At 36.5% G+C, this 22446-nt stretch overlaps 4 protein-coding genes across 6 annotated transcripts; 1 reads left to right on the plus strand and 3 right to left on the minus strand.

Annotated features, from left to right (window-relative positions):
* Nucleotides 1–606: 606 nt before the first annotated feature.
* Nucleotides 607–8674, plus strand: LOC102613579 (putative phospholipid-transporting ATPase 9). Its single transcript, XM_006484318.4, has 11 exons — nucleotides 607–1816; nucleotides 2511–3859; nucleotides 4485–4595; nucleotides 4685–4961; nucleotides 5062–5150; nucleotides 5246–5354; nucleotides 6086–6295; nucleotides 6428–6553; nucleotides 6650–6748; nucleotides 6884–7075; nucleotides 7629–8674. Exons 1-11 carry the CDS (start codon nucleotides 1424–1426, stop codon nucleotides 8274–8276), a joined length of 3603 nt encoding a protein of 1200 aa, XP_006484381.1. The 5' UTR covers nucleotides 607–1423; the 3' UTR covers nucleotides 8277–8674.
* A 1337-nt stretch (nucleotides 8675–10011) lies between these two features.
* On the minus strand, nucleotides 10012–11060 carry LOC102613292 (probable calcium-binding protein CML16). The gene has a single exon (XM_006484317.4). The coding sequence runs from the start codon at nucleotides 10832–10834 to the stop codon at nucleotides 10343–10345; it is 492 nt and encodes a 163-aa protein (XP_006484380.1). The 5' UTR covers nucleotides 10835–11060; the 3' UTR covers nucleotides 10012–10342.
* Nucleotides 11061–12493: 1433 nt separating this feature from the next.
* On the minus strand, nucleotides 12494–14035 carry LOC102612688 (uncharacterized). Of its 2 annotated transcripts, none has more exons than XM_006484315.4 (2): nucleotides 13890–14035; nucleotides 12494–13030 (listed from the first exon to the last, which is right to left on the minus strand). In XM_006484315.4, exon 2 carries the CDS (start codon nucleotides 13020–13022, stop codon nucleotides 12564–12566), a length of 459 nt encoding a protein of 152 aa, XP_006484378.1. In that variant the 5' UTR covers nucleotides 13023–13030; nucleotides 13890–14035; the 3' UTR covers nucleotides 12494–12563. The 2 variants fall into 2 exon arrangements, with proteins under 2 accessions (XP_006484378.1, XP_052295452.1); XM_052439492.1 differs by having other exon boundaries at nucleotides 12494–13103; nucleotides 13890–14029.
* On the minus strand, nucleotides 13755–20444 carry LOC102612993 (proline-rich receptor-like protein kinase PERK9). 2 transcript variants are annotated; one of them, XM_052439491.1, is made up of 9 exons: nucleotides 19175–20444; nucleotides 18344–19132; nucleotides 17452–17862; nucleotides 17283–17369; nucleotides 15692–15762; nucleotides 15534–15610; nucleotides 15254–15401; nucleotides 14348–14509; nucleotides 13755–14257 (listed from the first exon to the last, which is right to left on the minus strand). In XM_052439491.1, the coding sequence occupies exons 1-9, from the start codon at nucleotides 19599–19601 to the stop codon at nucleotides 14078–14080; spliced, it is 2352 nt and encodes a 783-aa protein (XP_052295451.1). In that variant the 5' UTR covers nucleotides 19602–20444; the 3' UTR covers nucleotides 13755–14077. The 2 variants fall into 2 exon arrangements, with proteins under 2 accessions (XP_052295451.1, XP_006484379.1); XM_006484316.4 differs by having other exon boundaries at nucleotides 18344–20443.
* Nucleotides 20445–22446: the final 2002 nt, after the last annotated feature.

Below are 22446 nucleotides of genomic sequence, written 5' to 3' on the forward strand. Positions count from 1 at the left end.
AGAATTTCTTATCTAATATTTATAGGAATACTAACACATAGGTCCCTTATATTTGACAAACTCTGACTTAACGACATAATTATTTCGTGTGTATCAAATATTTATAGCATTCGAAATGAATAATATAGACTCATGTTTTTTTTTTCCTTTTTTATTAAAATTTTATCATTACGTGTAATAAAAGTATTATTTAATGAGAGTATTAAATTTTTGTCATTACAAGATGGTAGATACTGTCGAGTATCTTAATTAGTTGTTGCCTTGTTGGCTTTCTGTTAGGAACGAAGAAACGATGGGATCTTCATTTAAGAAGATTGTGAAAAATTTAACGTTTTATCTTATGGATGGTTTGGCCACTTCAATAAAAAGTTAAGGACTTATTTGAGACAAACGGAAAAGATATGTCCTTATTTGTAAAGGTGTAGAAGATTCAGAAACCCTGATTAGTGATTTCAATCAACAGCTCAATTATTAATTAATCAAAACTAAACAAAGCTGTCTTTGCTTCTCTCTCAACTCTTTTGGCTTTCAACTGCTGAGAGAGAGACAGAGAGAAGCAAAGACCGCAGAAGAAGAGGGAAAAAAAAAACACACACACACAAAGTCGTCATCATCATTTGATAAAAAAATAAAAAATAATCAAAAGCTTCTTCCCGCGAAGTGACATTCACATTGTTCACTCGTTAATTTCCACGGGGGAAAAAAATAAAAAAAAAATAAAAGCGTCGAAATTGAATCTTCTAGAAAGCTCACCCCAGTTTTTCTTTTCCCACCCTGCGTTCTTTATTTGCATTGAATAAATCTTCAGATACCGAAGCTTCCACTTTTTTATTTCTTTCTCTCTGTTATTAGAATTTTCTTCCCTTTATTTGGTTCGAATTTTACAAAATGCAGTAACAGTAGTTGCATGAGTAGAACAAACACCAAATGCGCGTGTGTTATATTATTCAAAGTCAAAATTTTCGAGATCCTATCCATCCGAAGCCAAGTCTTCGTTCAAGACTGGAATAAAAATACAAATTTAAAAAAAATAAAAATGTTCAAAACAGCGAATATTCGTCTATTACTATTTATTCATTTACATTCCTGTTACTTAGTCTCTTCAAAAACTCCATTTTATAGTTCAATGTTCATGTTGAAAGTCGCTTGAGTGTCACACGTATATAAGTACATATATATTCCGACGAAGATTATAGTTTTATTTTCAGCTGTCTGTTAAGGTTTCTTTCTCTTACAAAGCTGGGTTCGGTTCTGTCTTTTCTCTTGTCTGAATCTGTTTAGAACTTTTTTTTTTTTTGAGTTTTTAGCCCCAGACTTCATCTGGGAATTTTTTTTTTTTTAATTTGGGAAAAAGAGCAAATTTTTTCTTGCTCTGCTGTTTATTTAGTGGTTTCGTTCCTGGGGGGGCTTTTGTAAAACTAAAATGGCTGGTAATAGAAGGAGGAAGCTGCATTTTAGCAAGATCTATTCATTTACTTGCGGGAAGGCATCATTTAAGGAAGATCATTCACAGATAGGCGGACCGGGATTTTCAAGAGTGGTTTACTGTAATGAACCAAATTGTTTTGAGGCTGGAATTAGAAATTATTGTGATAATTATGTCAGCACTACAAAGTATACTGTTGCTACTTTCTTGCCCAAATCATTGTTTGAGCAGTTCAGGAGAGTTGCTAACTTTTACTTCTTGGTAACTGGCATCTTGTCTTTTACTAAACTAGCTCCTTATTCTGCTGTTAGTTCTATTCTTCCTCTAATTATTGTTATTGGAGTAACTATGGTGAAAGAGGGTATCGAAGATTGGCGCCGAAACCAACAGGTACCTTTTTATTTACTTTCCTTTTTATCGGTTCTGAGTCTGCGCTTGCAATTAATGTTTGAGCTTCTGTATTGAGGGAACTTAAATTTTTATTTATTTATTTATTTTCTTTTGAATATTTTGTCTTTAATTTACTTCTTTATAATTTGGGGCAACTTTTTTGAGGATAAGTTTCCTATGGGATAGATGAGGATGCCAGAGAAGGCTCTTGAAGGAAGCATATTAGCACGAAATCTTGAAATTTTTCTGAATTTTGAGCTTCATTATATTTTTTTTTGGGGATGTGAACAGTGTTTTGATATTTGTAAGTGGAGGATTCGAGAAAGTTTGCTTCATCTGTTCGATACTTGCGTTTTATGGTGGATACGTGGGCATTTTAATCTTTCTAGGGTGATTCAGAGAGGATATGAGGGATATCAGTTTACTGGTTTAGATTCCTGGTATCTGCAAATACTTTTGGGTGGATAAAAATTAATAAATGAAAATAACTAAATAAACCTAGTGATATGGGAGGATGCTTTTATTTCTTTAATTATGAAGTTGTGTTAGCTGTTATCTCGAAACTCATGTGCCACAATGCTATGTTCTCTTGCCTGTTGTAAAAGTATTTGAAATAGATTCACAGATAAACTAATTTCACAGACTTGTTTATTGTTTCATCTGGATTTATAAAATCTCTATGGGATATTTTCAGGATGTTGAGGTTAACAACAGAAAGGTTAAAGTTCATAATGGGGATGGGACTTTTGGTTCTACTGTGTGGAAGAATCTGAAAGTAGGAGATATAGTGAAGGTGGAGAAGGATGAATTCTTTCCAGCAGACCTCCTGTTGCTTTCGTCCAGTTATGAAGATGCAATCTGCTATGTTGAGACCATGAATCTTGATGGAGAGACAAATTTAAAACTAAAACAAGCTTTGGAGGTAACTTCAATCTTACACGAGGACTCAAACTTCAAGGATTTCAAGGCCACCATTAAATGTGAAGATCCAAATGCAAATTTGTACTCCTTTGTTGGATCATTGATCTTTGAAGAGCAACAACACCCTCTTACTCCTCAACAACTCCTCCTCAGAGACTCGAAACTCCGAAATACAGATTATATATATGGGGCTGTTGTCTTCACTGGCCATGACACAAAGGTTATTCAGAATTCTACTGATCCCCCTTCAAAGAGAAGCAGGATAGAGAGGAAGATGGATCAAATCATCTACTTCATGTTTTTTGTTGTGTTCACTGTCGCCTTTGTTGGTTCCATTTTCTTTGGTGTTATAACTGAAAGAGACTTGGACAATGGGAAGATGAAAAGGTGGTATCTTCAACCAGATGACTCTGAAATTTTCTTTGACCCTGATAGAGCACCAGTTGCAGCCATTTATCATTTTCTGACTGCTCTATTGTTATATAGTTATTTGATCCCAATCTCCTTGTATGTGTCAATAGAAATTGTCAAAGTTCTTCAGAGTATCTTCATCAATCAAGATGTTCAAATGTATTATGAGGAGGCTGACAAACCTGCACATGCCCGTACCTCAAATTTGAATGAGGAACTTGGCCAAGTTGACACGATACTTTCTGATAAGACTGGAACATTGACCTGCAACTCAATGGAGTTCATAAAGTGTTCAGTTGCTGGAACAGCTTATGGTCGTGGTGTTACAGAGGTTGAGAGAGCTATGAACAGAAAAAAAGGTTCACCTTTAATTGATGTAGTAAATGGTTTGAACACTGAGGAGGATTTGACTGAGTCAAGACCATCAGTTAAAGGATTTAATTTCAAAGATGAGAGGATAGCAAATGGAAACTGGGTTAATGAGCCCAATTCAGATGTCATCCAGAAGTTTTTTCGTTTATTGGCAGTCTGTCATACTGCTATCCCTGAAGTGGATGAAAATACTGGTAAGGTTATGTATGAAGCCGAATCACCAGATGAAGCAGCATTTGTGATTGCAGCTAGAGAACTTGGTTTTGAATTCTACCAAAGGACCCAAACAAGTATTTCGTTGCATGAATTAGATCCGATGACGGGCAAGAAAGTTGAAAGGTTAGTGTCTCTTATCATGTTTAAATTAACAAGGAAAGGCACTTATAATTTTAAGAAATCATGTACCGTATACTCTTCAGTTGCTTTTGCATGCTTGTAGATCACCTTGATACCCAGTTCACAAGGCCCTTATGGGACTTCACTTCGACTTTATGCCTGTATAGCCACAGATTTTAGTCTGGAATGTCCAACAAACACCAAGTAATAAGAGTGTCGACTGCTCTTCTGCTCTGTCTTGCTTCTGACAGATTACCACTTCGTTGATTTCCTGTTCTTGCTTGCATGATTTGGCTCTTGAATGCACCATGCAAAATTAAAATTATTTGTATGTAGCTGATTCTGTATTTCCTCAGCTATACTGCTTTCTCCCTAAGTTTTGATGGTCTAAGAACTCTAGGTTATCTGAGTAGGATCTTGCAACTTACCTACCATATATTTTTGTCTATCTGATGTTCTTGATCAGTATTTGCATGGTGGACGTAAACTTTAGAATCTGGATTACAATTCTGTTCAGGCTTCCTGCACTTTCTGTGTGCAATTATGGGGTCACTGTTCTTTCTTAAAAAGTGGCGCCCATTTGGTGAATATCAATATTGAATCGTGATCAGTACTTTCCTTTTTGCAGGGTGTATAAACTTTTGAATGTTCTAGAATTTAACAGCACAAGAAAACGGATGTCAGTAATTGTAAGAGATGAGGAGGGAAAAATACTACTACTTTGTAAAGGTGCTGACAGGTATATGACCATCTACCTTAAAAACCCCGAAACTTCCACTTTTAGTTCCATTGAAAAAAACCACATAATTCGTTCTTTCTTCTATGCAGTGTCATGTTTGACAGGCTTGCCAAAAATGGTAGGGATTTCGAAGTTGAGACCAGGGACCATGTAAACAAATATGCTGATGCAGGATTGAGGACCCTGATACTAGCATATCGTGTACTTGATGAAGAAGAATACAAAGTATTCAATGAAAAATTCAGCGAGGCGAAGAATTCTGTAAGTGCAGATCGTGAAACATTGATTGATGAAGTAACAGAGACAATTGAGAAGGATCTAGTTCTTCTTGGTGCGACAGCTGTTGAGGACAAACTCCAAAATGGGGTGAGTCAAAAAATGCTAAGGATTATCAAAGTTTTGAACCTGTTCAGGTACAAGGCATGGGACTCAGGCTTGATTTTTATATTTTTTTTCTGCTTCATAGGTTCCAGACTGCATTGACAAGCTTGCCCAAGCTGGAATTAAAATCTGGGTTTTGACTGGAGACAAGATGGAGACTGCCATCAATATTGGGTAAGCTGGGTACAACTGTTTATGCTATGCTTTAAGCTGAGTTGTAATAACTTATGACTTTTGACAGTCTCTAACTAAAATAAAATAAATTGCAGCTTTGCTTGTAGTTTGCTTAGACCAGGAATGCAGCAGATTATAATTAATTTAGAAACTCCAGAAATCCTAGCTTTGGAAAAAACAGGAGCGAAGTCTGAAATCACCAAGGTAAAATTACATCTGCTTTCGTCCCCCTCACACCCCCACAGTTGCATTGGGAGAAAATTTACTTGATGATGAAATTAATGGTTTTGATGAGCAAGGTAGCCAAAAAAGTAAATATAAAAGCCTCCAACACCAAAAGAGCCTAAAGAGATACTCTTGAGATCCATTTGACAATGTCATGACTGATTTCTGTCCTATTGTACCACACAATAATATGGCTGGTGACTGGTTCATTGTTAATTTTCACTTGATACCCACTATGATAGAAATCCTAATATACAATACGTTTTCTGCTTTGTCTTTACTATATTACCCATTATATTCTTATTGCATTATTAGTTGCCAGATTTTCTTTCACTGCATCTACGGGTATCTGCCTAGTCATTCCTGATATTGGCATTGATATCGTGAAATTTATCAGTTCTTTCTTGGTCTTTCAGACTCCGTCACTAGGTTTCTTTCATCATCTACTAGCTCAATATTCTCTCTGCTTGTCCCTAGCTGGTGATATATATCTTGTCTATTAATAAATGAAGGAGATTGCTTTGCTATAGAATGCTTTGTTATTATGCATGTACAAGTGAAATTTGCATACCTAAGTTTCCTCATGTTATTGCTTTACATATAAGATGCAAATGGTATGCTTCCATAAATACTCCGGTAATGTGGGGTTCTCTAAACTGATTTAAACTTGTCAATGTGATGCCAATGATTTGTATGAATCCATCTTTTAGGCATCAAAGGAGAGTGTCCTCCATCAGATAAATGAAGGAAAGAATCAGCTGTCAGCATCAGGTGGGAGCTCTGAGGCCTTTGCTTTGATCATTGATGGGAAATCACTTACTTATGCCCTTGAGGATGATATTAAGAATAAGTTTCTGGAGCTGGCAATTGGGTGTGCATCTGTTATTTGCTGCCGTTCATCACCAAGACAAAAGGCACTGGTGAGTTCATATTCTGGTAGTGGTAATTCTCTCTATAACTTCATTCAGATTTATTTTCTGATTACACTTATGAAATGTTGTGTACCTTTCTTTAAGGATAATCTTGTTAAATGATGAAATTAAATAACGTAGGTTACAAGACTAGTTAAATCTGGAACTGGGAAAACTACATTGGCAATTGGTGATGGTGCCAATGATGTCGGGATGCTTCAAGAAGCAGATATTGGGATTGGAATCAGTGGTGTTGAAGGGATGCAGGTATTCAACGGATTATTTTACATTTATGGTTTGGTGACGTAAAACTTCATGTGTAGCCAAATTTCTTATTGTGAACTCTTTTTATTTTCATTTCAGGCGGTTATGTCAAGTGACATTGCAATTGCTCAGTTCCGATATCTGGAACGCTTACTGCTTGTGCATGGACACTGGTGTTATAGGAGGATCTCATCAATGGTAATGACAATTATCACTTTTAATCCTTATAGTAACCTGGAAGTTCAATATTTTTAGAGAACTGGGACAGAGTTCTGTCATGTGCTTGAGATTTGATAACATGATAACTTTGTTTATGTCTTCTTTTGTTGGCAGATTTGCTATTTCTTTTACAAGAACATCACATTCGGTTTGTCTGTCTTCTTATATGAGGCCTATACGACATTCTCAGGGCAACCCGCATACAATGATTGGTTTTTGTCACTTTATAATGTCTTCTTTACATCCCTTCCGGTGATTGCTCTGGGTGTTTTCGATCAGGACGTATCTGCAAGATTCTGTCTCAAGGTAGGCCCTCCAGCACAATATGTAGACTCCATTTTATTTTCATTTTTGTTATTTAACCAAAAAGGAAAAATTCTTGTCTTCCTCTCATTTCCTGATATGTGTGAGTACAACTTATGTGCACATGCATGCTTAACCCAACACTTTGGCTTAGCTTATTCTTTTATATCTTCTGTGGGGTGTCTAGAACTCAGTACCTAATTGCACATCCACATCAGTCTTGAAAACGTGCCTCAGGTGTCCGATTGAGCAAATATACCACTGGTGGCTTTAACCAAGTCATATTAAAGTGTTATTTATTCAGTTGTTAGCTATTAACTTTTAATTAACCATCTTATTTGTTAGAGAGAGTGAACATATCGAGCTACATGAAACCAAAATTTACTTTTGAAACCTTAAATGACCATAATGTTGTACCCATGGTTATGATGATGATGCACCCAAAGTCCCCATAGTTGCTGGTGCAACATTTTTGTATCATTTGACATGCTACTGTGTTTTGATCAAATGGTTATACGAGGATCATTCATTTTTTGTCCTTTTTTAACAATGGCAGTTTCCTCTACTTTACCAAGAAGGGGTGCAAAATGTCCTCTTCAGCTGGCGTCGGATATTTGGTTGGATGTTTAATGGGCTGTACAGTGCCATTATCATTTTCTTCTTCTGTAAGAAAGCAATGGAGCATCAGGCATTCAACGATGATGGGAAAACTGTTGGAAGGGATATTTTCGGTGCTACAATGTATACATGCATTGTCTGGGTTGTGAACTTGCAGTTGGCACTCGCAATTAGCTACTTCACTCTTATACAACACATTTTCATCTGGGGTTCAATTGCTCTGTGGTATCTTTTTATGTTGGCATATGGGGCCATTACTCCTACCCATTCTACCAACGCTTACAAAGTCTTCATTGAAGCCCTTGCACCTGCTCCTTTGTTCTGGCTGGTCACGCTCTTCGTGGTGATCTCTACCCTAATCCCATACTTCGCATACTCTGCAATCCAGATGAGGTTCTTCCCCATGTATCATGGGATGATACAGTGGATAAGGCATGAAGGGCAATCAAATGATCCTGAGTACTGTGATATGGTGAGGCAAAGATCAATTCGGCCAACCACTGTGGGTTCCACAGCTCGTTTTTCTAGAAGAAGTAATCGTGTAAATGATAGAAATCAAAATGGGAACCCAATGAGCAGCTCGTGATAAACATTGCCTCTCAACAAATGAGGGTTGTATATATCTGCCCAGAAATCTCTGCTCCTGTATATGACTGTATTGAACTATAGGTGGTTTTTCCGATAGAAAAGTATGCCCCTTTAGAGCATAGATGATTGTACAGAAGCCTTTTTCAGCTGTAGCATAATGCTGGATGGGTAGAAGAGGCCCTAGTTGCTGTATTTTTTTGTTCTTTTGAGGTCACACTTACACGTGTATTTTTTGCATCTTGTAGTAGCTACGAAATGTATTTATTAGATTTTAGAGTTTGAATAAGAAAATTAAGTTGACTTTGATGTTGGCAGACGCTTCGTGCCGGGAAAAGAGATTTTTATTTCGAGATTGCTCATGCTTTGTATATGAAAGGAGATTATTGTGTTCTGATCTGAGACTTCTCCGCCTACAGAGTTGTTTGCACACTTTTCAAATAGGTAGAATTTGGACAGAGTAAAAAAATGAGGCGTCTAAATAATAATATACAACTTCGAAGTTTGTAATGATATATTTCATGATTTAGGACCTCAAAAGTCCTTTCAAGTCGTATTTTTGGCCCTTATTTTTGGTACTAGCTCAATACCCTAACCGGTTTCATTAATGCATCTGGGAAAAGATGGTAACTCATTGGTATAAATTATGTCTTTATAGTTTTCATGAAGGCCTCATAAGGTATGAAATTATGGCAAAGAATCATATTAAATTGGGTACACTGGTATTTTAATAAAGGTTGCTGATTTTCTAGATTCATTTCACTTGGAAATCTCCAGGTTGGGCAACCCTTAAAATTGACCATCTACAATTTATATATATATAAAAAACAATAGAATGTCTTTGGACGTTACTTGGGAAGTACAGCTATCAAATTATTTTATGCATCACATAATATATATAGCAAAATAAAACACGAGCAAACAGAATTAGATAAGTTGCATATAATATGTTGTTTCGAAACTTCGTGATGAGAAAAGCAAAGACTCACAGCAAAATTGCATCGATTTCTCTGTTGAGTTTCGGCTAAATTCCATTGTTTAGGGCCTAAACGGTCTCTTGAAGGCATTTCAGTTAATTCCCCATTTTTTCTTCTATGCTATTCATCAAGAGTGCCAGTTACATCAACACATTTGAGAAAGATTTCGTATCCCACAGCCTATAACTAGGTAGAAAAAATCAATATTATGCCAGCATGGCTTCAGAATTTTCCTGTCCAAACGGCGCCCAAAAACATAAGCTGGATTGTCTCAACGCTTAAATTAAGAGATTTCTTAAGTTACACGCATGTAACTTATAATTCTCTCACATAAATAATGAGTGAGCTCACATCATTCACTATTTATATATATAAATAATGAGTAGGTCCACACCATTCACTATTTATATAAAATGATTATAAATTACATGCACGTAACTTAATATTAACCTTAAATCAAATACAGTTGAAATATACGCACCCACCAGAATAGAATAAGTCCCAATCACAAGTCAATGAGAAAATTGATGATACAACCAAATGCAGCAACCAGCACGTACAACAGAATATTCTTCGACGTCAATTAAAAAAAAAAAAAATCAAACACAATAGAATATAAGGATCACGTCCTCTCTTGAATTGATGTTAAGAAATTCTGTTAATATGATTGGTGATTAATAAATTAAAAAAAATAATTAAATTTTAATCTTTCACTAATTCTAAAACATAATAACACAAAATTTATAAAAAAATTAAGAATAGAGAATCTTGATCCAGGATTATAATTAAAAGGGAATATGCAAGTTGTGTCGATAATTGTCTCTTCTTTCTCTTCTCAAATTATACAATGTCGATAATAGAGAGAGCTGCACGCCTCACTTTCCTCCTATGCTTTCTATCAAGATCTCAAGAAACGATCCTATTTTTTTTTTTTAAAAAAAAAACAAACCAACAAAATTACTCAAAAGGGTCCATCACATCAAACTTGATAACAATTATACGTAGTTCTTGTGATGCAAATTAACTAATTTACATATCGACGACATCAAACCCCGTATTTTTTTAATTATTTAACGTACCCTGCTGCAGCCTACGCAAGCTTAAGGCCGAGAAAGTCGGCAGCAGACTTTGCCATAATGGTAGCGAACTCATTAAAACTAATGACACCGTCGCCATTGGTGTCGGCCTCCCTCATCATCTCCGATAGCTCGCCGTACGTCAAAGGGTGGCCCATTTTGGCCATGGAGCCCGCGAGCTCGGCCGCAGTGATTTGGCCGTTGCCGTCGCGATCGAAGGACCGAAAGACCTCCATGAGTTGTTCTTGGTTGACCAAGACTTGCTCGCTGATGTCGGGGAGTATCAGAGCAACCAATTCATCGAATTCGACGAGGCCGTTGCGGTTGGAATCCATGTCGGCCAACAAAATGTGCAGCTGGTCGCCGGTTGGCTTGAGCCCCAGGGCACGCAGGAGTGCGGCCAGTTCCAGCTGCGTGAGGCTGCCGTCCGAGTCCATGTCGAAACGCATGAATATGTCTTTGAGCTGCTTCAGTTGCTCCGATTGAACTGTTTCCATCACCGTCATTGTTGATTAAAGAAAGAAAGAAAAAATACGATTCAAGAAGAAAAAAAGGTTGTGTTTTGTGTTTGTTTAAGACACGGGGCTCTCTCTGTGTTGTGTTGTGTTGGGTTGCGTTTGCGCTTCTTTTTTGTAATAATGTTGGAATGGTTCAAAAAGAAAGCGCGTTGAATTGTAATGATGAATATGTGTATTAGCGCGTGATGATGGCAGTAGTGATAAATGCAAATAATGGCAACTTAAAATTAAGGAATAAAGAACATTTCCATAACGTCCAAAATTAGGGTCAATTTAGCCACTAAGATTTATTCTAATGACTAGAACTCATACTTTATAATTGCGAGGATATAAGTTTGAACTCTCATAATATATTATAGAGAGTTTATTTTTATTTTTTAATTTAAGTGAAAATAATTTTATTTTAAAAGTGAGCCGAGTGGACGGCTCTTAAATATTAAAGAAAAAAATATGAGTGAAAAGTATGTCTTGTGCCTAAATATTAAAAAGTATAAAAATTTAAGTTATGCTATGTAAAATTTATATTACAGGGAGTTTAATTTTCTTCTTTAAATTAAATAAACATAATTTTTTTTTTCAAAATATGAATGGAGTAGACGTTTCTTAAATATTAGAGAGAAAAATATGAATGGAGTGAATGTCTCTTGAATATTAAAAAGAATGTAAAAATTTAGATTATGGTATATAAGATTTATAAATTAATCCCAATAATTATTAGATTATAAATATCAATACACTAATCTCATAAAATATAAATTATAATATGAGTAATGTCTCATGTAATTTAAAAAAAATTAGGGTCAATTTATAAGAGTAACCTCTTCAATATGTATTTTTCTTATTATTATTTTTTATTATTTAACCCAACGGCAATTTAGTTTTTTTTTTCGATTTAAAAAAATAATTTTCTATTTTTTTAACACAAAAATAAATGAATATTTTGAATATATAAGTTTCCAAAATAGGATTAGATAGGTTACTGATAGGCAATCAATGGCTAATTGACAGGAGATCAATAAATACTTGATTATGTCAAGCGCCCAACGCATAAACAATCGACACTTGTTAATCGCTTGTCTATCAGGATAGATGATTTAGCGGCATTCATTATCCGCAAATGCCGTGTTTAATAATATGTTGCACCGATTTGATAGCCCTGCATATGATGTGCATGTCCTGGCTGCCTGTCGGTGACATCCAATCAATTATTATTTCTTATTTATAAAAATTAATAACATGTTACCAGTGACCACCTGGAAGCAGAATGTAGATAGATGCATAAGAACAGGTTGATTAAAATATAATGGGTTCATTTATACTGGTTCGTTAATTAGCCCAAGCTTTGAATGGACAATGTCAGCTCATGCAGTTGAAGAACATGGAGGAGGGTGCTTGTATGCTTATGAATTTGCAGTTTTCCTTTTAGCCTATAGATTGGAGTTTATTCGTGTGCTCTTATCTTTTAATTTTTATTATTTTAAAAGTGCAGAAAATGAGAGCAGTACGTTAAACATGATGAGTATATTTATTTGGTTTGATATAATATTTGGCATGAGTTTATTCAAAGTAACCATTTTTTTTTTCTTTGTCACTCAACTGTTGGTATAAATCTATAAACAATAATTAAAGCCTAATCGAATAATTGCCTTGTCTCCAAAGACGCCTGCAGTGGAATTAATTTGATGCAGATAAACAATATTGGGGGCATACTGATGATTTATGAGGTATCATATGAATAGCTAACTACTTCAACAACTTCAAATTGCACAACACTTTGATCAAACTCCTGTGGGGCTGAGGGGCTTCTTGAATTATCCCTACCCCAGAAGCTTCCGAATGCAAACTCACCCCTCTGAGAAAATTCTTCCAACGCCTTCTCAACTTCTTGCATACAACTGGAAAGCCCTTCAAGTTGAACACCGCTGCAGCTTCCAGAATGGTCACCTTGAACATGGAATTCCCAGGACTTATTTTGATATCGAACCTTCAACGTTTCAATCATCTTCCCTTCCTTCCTTCTGTGCCTAATCAGCTTCTTCTTTGCATATTGTTTCGTCTTTCGAATGATCTTGTATGGAAGTCTGAGCACGACGAAGATCAGGACTTGAAGGATCAAGCATTGGCAGCAACAGGAAATAACAACACAATCGGCGGCAAGCGTGTTCCAATCTTCCATACCTGCCTCTGATTGAAGAAGTTGGGTGAAGAAAACTGGTGAATAGAAGCCATGCCTTGTTAAAAGAATGGGTCCCTTCTCCTATTGAGAGGTATTGTAAAGTGTAAAGCAAAACGAATGATGAGTAGCAAAGCTAAAGAATACGGTGGCAAAAGCAATTAGTCATACATAAGCCACGACTTCAAATTATATTACACGTTGGATTGCCAAGAAATGAAACCATTGCTTTCAAGTTGGTCTAACAAATATTATATAATATTTAAAGTTAAGGAATTATTAAGCTGTCCTACTAAGATATCTTGAATCCTACTTTTCAAAGTGAAACAGTGAAGTTTTGAATTGTCATGCAGCTGTATTTCAAGGTAAGGTCTCTATCCCTAGGATTGGTATATATTAAGAATAAACTAACTCCCATCTGCGATAATTTGCCTTCATTAGTTCATTTCTGGCATTCACACATACATAATCAGTCAATTCAAGGTACCCAATGTTTCATAATGAGCATTTCAAAATTGTTACAATGAAAATCATGCTGCCTCCCAAGTTTTTCTTCTGATATTGTTCTTTTCTTTTCTTAAAACCCTAGTGGGCAGGTTTAGTTTCATGTTATAGTTTCTGTCACCCTATTACCAACATATCTTTACTTTGTATACTTAAATATACAAGAGATGTGAAATGGTTGCCTCCCAGCGGTTGTACAGATTTTGAGGAAATATAGATTGAAGAAGGAAAAAGGAAGAATACTACTATAAAGAGCTTTATTAACACCATAAACACAAACATTGCTGTAACAAAATTTGGCAGAGGGTAGTTACAAGGTCAAAGAATTGCTCTAATCTGGTGTAAACTATGACAGAGCCTACTTACAAGTATTGAGGGTTTGGAAAATCAATCTCTGTGATTGATGCAGGTGATTACAGATACAGGACGTAATCCTGTCTTAGCCGATCCACCTCTGCAAAGTGAACTGGAAGTCTGGAATATGGCTCCATTTTGGCTTGAAAAACCCTCCAGCTTTTAAGATGAAGAGATCTCTAACAGTATTTACCATTCTCTCAACTATCCAAGCTGCCTTGGGTGAAAAAATCTGTACTGTAATTTTGACTACCGAACGCCATCCTCCGAAACCATCTAATTTCTGCAGATTGCTGAGCTGAGTTAAAAACCTCACTTTCACCCACTTTCATTCCATTGTTTAGATCTGAAGCAGCTAAACTATCAAAGACTCTGACAACCTGAGAGCATTAACATGGTAAGAACAATGTGCCTGACTAAGCCATCTCCAAACAATTATTGAGTTGGTTGGAAAAATATAAGTTTATTACCTGTCCCATCCGTGGTCTCTTGGCAGCTGAATGCCGCACACAGGCCGCAGCAGCCTCAATCATCCGAAACATTTCACCCTCAACATAGTTTTCTCCAAGCCTTGGATCAGCTAAATTGTCAAATTCCTCATTCTCCAGTGCATGACTAAGCAAAGGTCGAGCCTGCAAGATATAATAAGCCTTTCGTCAGAATGGATTAGCTCTTGAAAATTATAGTTGCTCCTCTGAATAGGATTTGGACCATTTCACAGGGAATTTTGTTTTCAAACCCATACGACTCATTCCTAAGACATCTAAGATATGCATAGATGCCATGTGCATATGTGTGAGATTCACAACCTTCACTAAAGAGAAAAATATGTCATGTCCAAAGAATAATGGTAGTGCCTCTTTTACATATGTCAAAAAATCCGAGCCTGTGAAAGAGGCAAAGAAGTAGCCAAATGTATCTATACTTTTTTTTATTTTTTTCCTCTTTTTTGGTGGATTTATTCCTTCATTGTCACTGTTGAGGATATACATAAAAGCAGAATCACAAAGAAATATAAAATCAGTTATTTCATGATTAATCAAATTAAAATTGCAAAACCCACAGAGATTTTCAAGCAGATGTAATATTTTACAAGGTCTCATTTCAAGAGCACCGAACCTAAAATTCTGACAGAAGCTTTCTCGCTAGCAGCATCCTTTGACATAAAACTAACCAAGTCATAAGAAAAGGGTACACAGTATAACAAAAGCTTTTACCATATTATCAAAATCAAGCAAAGTGACTTACAATCAAAGTCAAAAGATTTAGTTTAATAGACCATTTATGCATCCCTACCCTGTTTAGAAGATTGAGTTTGAATTTTGTTGACAAAGGAAGACAAGTTTAAACAAGATTTTGGCATCTATCAAATTTACCCATTCAACTAGACTCTCATCTCCCAAGGGTTGGGATGCATCGACGGGCTTCCGGCCGGTAATTAGCTCCAAAAGCACAACTCCAAATGAGAATACATCAGATTTCTCAGTTAACTTGCCACTTGATGCATATTCAGGGGCCATGTATCTGTAAAACCAATTGGAATAATTAGAGGCATAAGACAATTGTCACATGTTTTGCAACTTTGCTACCACAACTAGAAGAGCTCTCAAAAAGGTCTTATCCTGGAGTATCTATTTATCACAGAAACTACTTTACCCGAAAGTTCCCATAACGCGAGTCGTGACATGTGTATTTGCATCAAGAGCTAACTTGGCAAGCCCGAAGTCTGAAACCTGTAAGGTCAAAAACCATGTACTGTAAGACTATATGGAAAAGAGAAAAATGTAGCTTGAGAAAAGATAAGCAGAGCATACTTGAGCCTCAAAGTTGTTATCTAGAAGAATATTCGATGACTTGATATCTCTGTGAATAATACGAGGATGACCTGATATATGTAAAAAAAATAAATAAACAATATAATCAACAAACATGGATTATATAACAAGGAAATAAATCAATAGATCTTCTCATTAAATGTCTTATCCCTAAAGAAAGAGCACTTATAGATTGAACATCCAGTGGCTTTCTATTTTATTAATTTTGGCTAGTTTGTTTTGGCCAAAAGAAGCATACATGGCTAAAATAACGATGTGTCTGCTATTTTAATCAAGGTAACATTATCTGCATGCTTCTATCGAAGAACATCCATGAGTGCAAGGAGATAATTGTAGATTAAGATCTAGATTGTTGAAAAAATAGGTAATGGAAACAAAGAAAGGGTATGAGAAGCTGTCATAATTTTGTACCTAATGGGAAGGTCAAATAATGTGTCAATTAGTCCCCTCTGCGGTCTGCTATCAGAAAAAAGAAATGGTATGAGAAGTTGTCATAATTTTGTACCCAACGAGAAGGTCAAATAATGTGTCACTTAGTCTGCTTTGCAGTCTGCTATCAGTAAAAAGAAAAGGTATGAGAAGTTGTCATAATTTTGTACCTAATGAGAAGGTCAAATAATGTGTCAATTGGTCCCACTTTATCGGTCTGCTATCAGAAAGTAGTCAAATTCAAGACAGATGATAGTTTGCCTTATGTTCAACTGTTACCACTAAGCAGCTAGTTTAGGGAAAAGACTTTTTGCTTTTCCCTCAACTTTCCAGTTGGACCAAATTCAGTTCTCAGTTACAGACACCAAAGGAGTAACCGATTGTTAGATATTCTCCCACAAACTTGAACTGAACAATGATCATCTCATGCTCAATCCGACATCATTGTCTAAACAATTATTAATGTGTGTCCAGACCAAGCCATTGTATCCGTCTGTCAAAACACAAATTTTCTCACACTATCTTAAAAGTGGAGTCAGTAAAATTTGCTAAACTAATACATTAAAACAGGTACAGTAAATTTTGCTAAAGGAATACTTTAAAACAGGTAAGTAGTGCCCCTCTCAAATCTTCTATTAAGGAATAGCTTAAAACAGGTAAGTAATGCCCCTAACAATCTCTATTCATGGATCTCCCTTCCCTACAAAGCGGTTTGAAACTCAGTTTTGTTCATGCAATCCAATAGCTTGATATACAATGGTCAATTGCTAGAGCCACTAGACAGATTTGAGAGGTCTGGAAAGCTGAAGAACCACCAGAAGATACTTTGTGGGTGGATAAATTTCTACCTGCTATGGTTGAAGTAGAAAAACTGGACCCTCTGATCATTCTAGGATGAGATGTTGTTCTAGTCATCAATCCAATTCAAAGCTGGATGAAGAATCTGATTGGCAAGTATATAGAAAACCCTTTGCAACTTTGTTCATATCAATAAAGTTGATAGATGTACCACTAGAGAATCTTGTATTTTGGTTGAAAAATTTTTTCCGCTAATTAGAGGGGGGGTGGTGTTGTTAGGGTTAATAATGTGAAGGTGAACATAAAAACAATTGAACTCAGAAGCAGAATATTAGATACTTACAGTCTTCATGGAGATAAGCTAGTCCACGAGCTGCACCTGCTGCAATTTTCACGCGTGTTGCCCAATCCAGAACCGGCCTACCTTCTCCTATGAAATCAAAGAGGCAACACGGTAAGGATTAAGAGGCCATTGTTGTGATTTCTAATATCAAAGCCCAGTTGCCACTTACCATGAAGATGGAAATAAAGGGTATTGTTAGGTACATAGTCATATATGAGCAATCTTCGGTCGTCTGAAATGCAATAGCCCACAAGTGAAACCAAATGGCGATGGTGTATGCGACTAATAATCTCAACTTCAGCCTTAAATTCCCGCTCGCCCTGTCCTCCACCTATTTTTAGCTGCTTAATTGCCACTTCTCTCCCATCTGGTAAATACCCTTTATAAACAGAACCAAATCCACCTTCACCCAAAAGATTCTGATCTGCAAACCCATCAGTGGCCTTGACTAGTTCTTCATACGTAAACATTGACCTTGAATGGCCTAAGCCACCTGGATCTTGTGGTGAATTCACAAAGTCACTACCAGGACCACTTCCTATTAAGGGAGCTGAAGACTGTGTCTTTATATAGGATGAATCTGCATACAAGTGTCAAAGCTTCATTAGTCTATACTTTAAAGGACAATGAGCATGGACAAAACTTACCATTTTCAATTTAATTAGCAATTAATCTGGCATATGATATAATTTTCTTATAGAAACAAATAAATAACTTGTTAGACAGTGGAAAAGAGAGGGGAAAATAGCATCTTCATCTCGATTGCAATTAAATTTACCTATGATCTAATCTTTTTTCTACAAGAAAAACAAGTTACTTATTATATTGAATCTCTCAAATATTACAATTATAACTAGCATATATGCTCATCCAGTATTCATATCACCCAGCATACACCAAATTTCAAGGATACTGCATTATGATCCAGCAGCTAAATTAAAGCAAATTTTTGAGTTGATAGTGCTGTGGAATGTGAATAGAAATAACAAGAATAGCTGAGAAGGGACACAAAAAGTAGTACCAATAGAAAGAAACAATAGTAAAATGTATAAATAATTTACCAGTCGTGGAGGAAGAGCCCAATGGGGACGGCATAATGTACACCCCATTAAGTCCAGAAACCTCTTTCTTTCGCCTCCTCAAACACCAAACAACCAGTCCAATGAGGCTAAATGCTATGATTCCTACAGCCACAGCAATAACCACGGTACCTGCTGTTCCAATGCCATTATTACTTGGAGAACTAGAACTTTCTGGAGAGCTAGGATTGGTACCATTACCAGGTGTATTTTCTGTTGATGGGACTGGAATTCCAGGAGGGGGTGAAAGTTGTTTTGTTGATGGTGGTGGTGGTGAATTTGGAGAAGAATTTGAAGGACGAGGAGCTATTGGAGAAGCAGGAGTAGGAGTTTGTGTAGGAGGTGGGGGTACATTACTGGGAGGAACAGCTATGGGTGCAGGGGGTGAATTTTTAGGCGGGCTTGATGATGGTGGCGGAGGTGGATTTTGGGGTGGGACAGATGGTGGTGACCTTTTAGGCGGCTCTACTGATGATGGTGGTGGTGGAGGCAAATTACTGGGTGGATTTGATGGTGGAGGTGAATTAGCTGGTGGATCAGATGGTGGAGAAGGAGGTGAATTAGGTGGTGGAGTAGATGATGGTGGTGGAGGTGATCTTGTTGGTGGATTGGACACTGGTGGTGGTGGTGAAATTGTTGGTGGACTAGACGCTGGTGGTGATGGTGGTGGTGAACTTGTTGGTGGATTAGACGCGGGTGGTGGTGAACTTGTTGGTGGACTAGACGCTGGTGGTGATGAACTTGTTGGTGGATTAGACGCTGGTGGTGATGGTGGTGGTGAAGTTGTTGGTGGTTTAGACACTGGTGGTGGAGGTGGTGAACTTTTTGGTGGATTAGACACTGGTGGTGGAGGTGAAATAGTAGGAGGATTGGATACTGGTGGTGGAGGAGATGAGGAATTGGCAGCTGGTGGGCCGGGAGAGGGTGCACTCATTGGTGGAACAGGCGCTGGAGGTGATGGAGACGTAGAATTGGAGGGTGGTGGCGGTGATGTGGGCGAAATAGTTTGTTGAGGAAGAGGGGGCAACGGTGCAACAGGTGATCGCGGAGGAGGAGATGGAGTTGAAGGTGTTGATGAGTCTGGTGGATTTGCAGTTGGCCGAGGAGGGGAAGCTGTAGGAGGGCTTGGAGGAGGAGGAGGAGGAGGAGGAGGGGACGACTGCGACGGCGGTGGACTGGTAGTAGAAGAAGGTGACAAAGCAGTAGGAGAAGTATTTGGAGGTGGTGAGTTTGTTGCCATTAGCTAAATGGCATAATATAGGCTAACAATCTGGTAAAAATTATTCATTATGTAACAATCTGTCAATGCAAGAGCTTACATGAAATTGTCACATACTATGCATAATTCCAGTACAAAAACCAAAACTTTGATCAAAATCCAGTTCCAGATTGTATTTTACAGGCAAAAACGAAATTCTCAATCTTTCTTCCAACTGACAGATTATCCAAGATGCCAAATTTACCAAATCAAACCCTGAAATCACCAAACACTCTTTAACTTCAAAACACAGAAACCCTAATCACCCTTCATTATCTTTTTCCTCTCTTTATCATAACACAGATCACCAAACTACTTCTTGAACTAAACTATGATCATCAGTCAGTTCTCAAGCGAAATGGACACGGCAACCAAGTTTAGGCAATACCCAAATCACCAAACTCACAGTAAAATCAACCTACGACCTTGAGAAACATAAACTGATTCTATCAACAACTAAGTTCACGTGTGAACACTGACATGCCAAAAAACTTCAGTGATCAAATGCAGCAACACCATGTTCACCAAACTAGTTTTCCTGAGACTGAAATCCCCAAAACTTTACCTTTGTTTCAACAAAGCATCAACTTGTTCAGTTCTTGAGAGCCATATACGGAAAAAATTTGAATTTTTGCGGCTAATTTTTGTTGATCCTTGAAACTTCCCTATTCTCCTACTCTTCGTGGGAAGCTCAACACAGGAACACGGATTGTGGGGCCTCAGAATTCAGATCTCAAACTATATTGATACGGACATCTAAAGAATAATCAAATTCTTTTTTTTTTTTTTTTAGTTTAAAAGAATTTTAAATCATCATTACATCATGAACATAGTATTCAAAAAACTAACAAAAGGAAAGTTTTAATATTCATGATGCCATAAATGCATGCACTTCGCTTTATTGTAACGTCAAGATAATGAATTCCAATATTATTTTGTTTTTTTTTTAAATACAAATGTTTGTTATTTGTTTATTCATAATATAAAAATCATTTAACGTAACAAAAATTATCAATGTCAATGCATTAATTTCTTTTTTTTTTTTTTTCTTGTTTTTGAACATCATTAAGTTTAATTCTTTAAACGTTAAAAAGTATAATTAAAAGAATTAAATAAGTAACAAAAATCAGAATATTTTAAAAGTGGGTACCCACCCACACCACCCCAAAATATCATCGTCCAATGGCTGATGTTGTCTTCACAACACTGTTTTTGTTTGATAATTCATACTATAAATAATTTATTATTTAATTTACTGTAATTCGTCTGGATTTTTGGAGCCCCACGTTTGACTGCGATATTTTATTGACCCAAAATCCACCCAAATTGTCATTTGAATATAATTAATTGTGTTCTCACCAAATCTTTTTTATTAAAAAAAATCATTTAACCAGGCACAAAGCAAAGAAATTCTCTACGTGGAGATCTCTATTCCTCCATAACAACAAAGACAAGCTCAAAAGCAAGGGATGATGTAAATCACAAATTTTTTTACACGGTGCATGTTCACATCTGACTCATCATTATTCATTGGCCTGAATGAGGGTAACTGGGTATAGTATTAATGAAAAAAAAAAAGTATAAATCATGGTTCATTTTTTTTAAAAAAAAATATCATAAGATTAAAGTAATTTGGATGGCAGGGAATGTAGAATTAAGTAGGCATCTGCGGTACACATATTCTGGTTTGATGCTTCTGAATTCACGAGAGATTGTGAATCACATGCTCCGATGGTGAAGATCAAATCTGCGGGTCGTGAAAGATGTAAGCACTAAGCTGAATTGGACAAGATTTTTCACCTTTTTTTCTTTTTCATAAATAAGAAATGAATTTTTATGGCCGTGGGTACTGGGTAGTGGGCCAATTTGTCCAATTATTGACAAATTTATGGCAACCCGTGAAGCTTTTTTCTGGAGCATTTGTTGCTAAGCATTTGCACTTTCTGCAAACTTCAAATGGGAATCTTCGATGCTTTTATGAATTTTTTTGACTACAAATTTGATGTTCATAAATGTTGTTAACTGATGTACTTTTTTTTTTCTTTTTTTTTTCCTCTTTTCCCCTTTTATTATTTTGTTCCGTTTTCTCTTTTACGTTTCAGCGATTGAATGTTGATTTTTCGCCTGTATTCAACTAATAACTTGTCGGTGGAAGTTAAAGGGCAGATGGATGGTCATATTTATGCGTATGCGCTGACCGCACAACATTGATTACCAACATTGACGGATATAGACCCAGCAAGCAGGGCCCTACAGGGAGCACACGCTCAAGACTTTTCTGAAGCTGGGCTGAGCTTATTAGATTTATAGCCTTGGACTTCAGATTCTTCTTGATTTGGCATAACACATTTTTCTTTTACTAATGAAGTACAATTGTGAAAATTTAGTAATATCTAGTAAATAAAATTGAAGGCACGTATTGATCCAATACTGTAATATGACAGTGCTATTGTTGATTGTAACATGAACAATGTCATCCACTGAAAATTTTACTTAACGTAAAGCCTACGTGTAATTTGCTTCCACATGATGCGGCAACCATTGACGATGAATGAGAAGGAATTGGTCATTTCTTTCTTTCGTATTCCCAATCCTTATCCTCTTCCAGATGGGAAATTTTCAATTTTAATAAAGAAAATGGGCGTGTGGGTTACAATTGGATAATGACCTTGTCCAAAAGTAGACTTTAATAGATAACTATGTAAAGATGATCCAATTCAAAGGCATATTCCAAGGATTGAATAATAGCTGCACATTTAGAAACTAATCAAGCTCGCTTAACCAATCCAAACTTCCAAACCATCTATCTTGTCGGTGTCCCATATTC

The sequence above is a fragment of the Citrus sinensis genome, chromosome 4 (genome assembly GCF_022201045.2).
Source record: "Citrus sinensis cultivar Valencia sweet orange chromosome 4, DVS_A1.0, whole genome shotgun sequence".
NCBI lineage: Eukaryota > Viridiplantae > Streptophyta > Magnoliopsida > Sapindales > Rutaceae > Citrus > Citrus sinensis.

What these genes read in the sequence shown, in the direction of transcription:
- LOC102613579 (XM_006484318.4), top strand. Translation starts at nt 1,424, where the DNA reads ATGGCTGGTAATAGAAGGAGGAAGCTGCATTTTAGCAAGATCTATTCA. An exon ending in GAGACTGCCATCAATATTGG is followed by an intron (nt 5,151 to 5,245) that starts GTAAGCTGGGTA and finishes AATAAATTGCAG; the next exon opens with CTTTGCTTGTAGTTTGCTTA. An exon ending in CACCAAGACAAAAGGCACTG is followed by an intron (nt 6,296 to 6,427) that starts GTGAGTTCATAT and finishes TAAATAACGTAG; the next exon opens with GTTACAAGACTAGTTAAATC.
- LOC102613292 (XM_006484317.4), bottom strand. Translation starts at nt 10,834, where the DNA reads ATGACGGTGATGGAAACAGTTCAATCGGAGCAACTGAAGCAGCTCAAA.
- LOC102612688 (XM_006484315.4), bottom strand. Translation starts at nt 13,022, where the DNA reads ATGGAAGATTGGAACACGCTTGCCGCCGATTGTGTTGTTATTTCCTGT.
- LOC102612993 (XM_006484316.4), bottom strand. Translation starts at nt 19,601, where the DNA reads ATGGCAACAAACTCACCACCTCCAAATACTTCTCCTACTGCTTTGTCA. An exon ending in CCTTTATTTCCATCTTCATG is followed by an intron (nt 17,370 to 17,451) that starts GTAAGTGGCAAC and finishes TTGATTTCATAG; the next exon opens with GAGAAGGTAGGCCGGTTCTG. An exon ending in AGAGACCACGGATGGGACAG is followed by an intron (nt 14,258 to 14,347) that starts GTAATAAACTTA and finishes TAATGCTCTCAG; the next exon opens with GTTGTCAGAGTCTTTGATAG.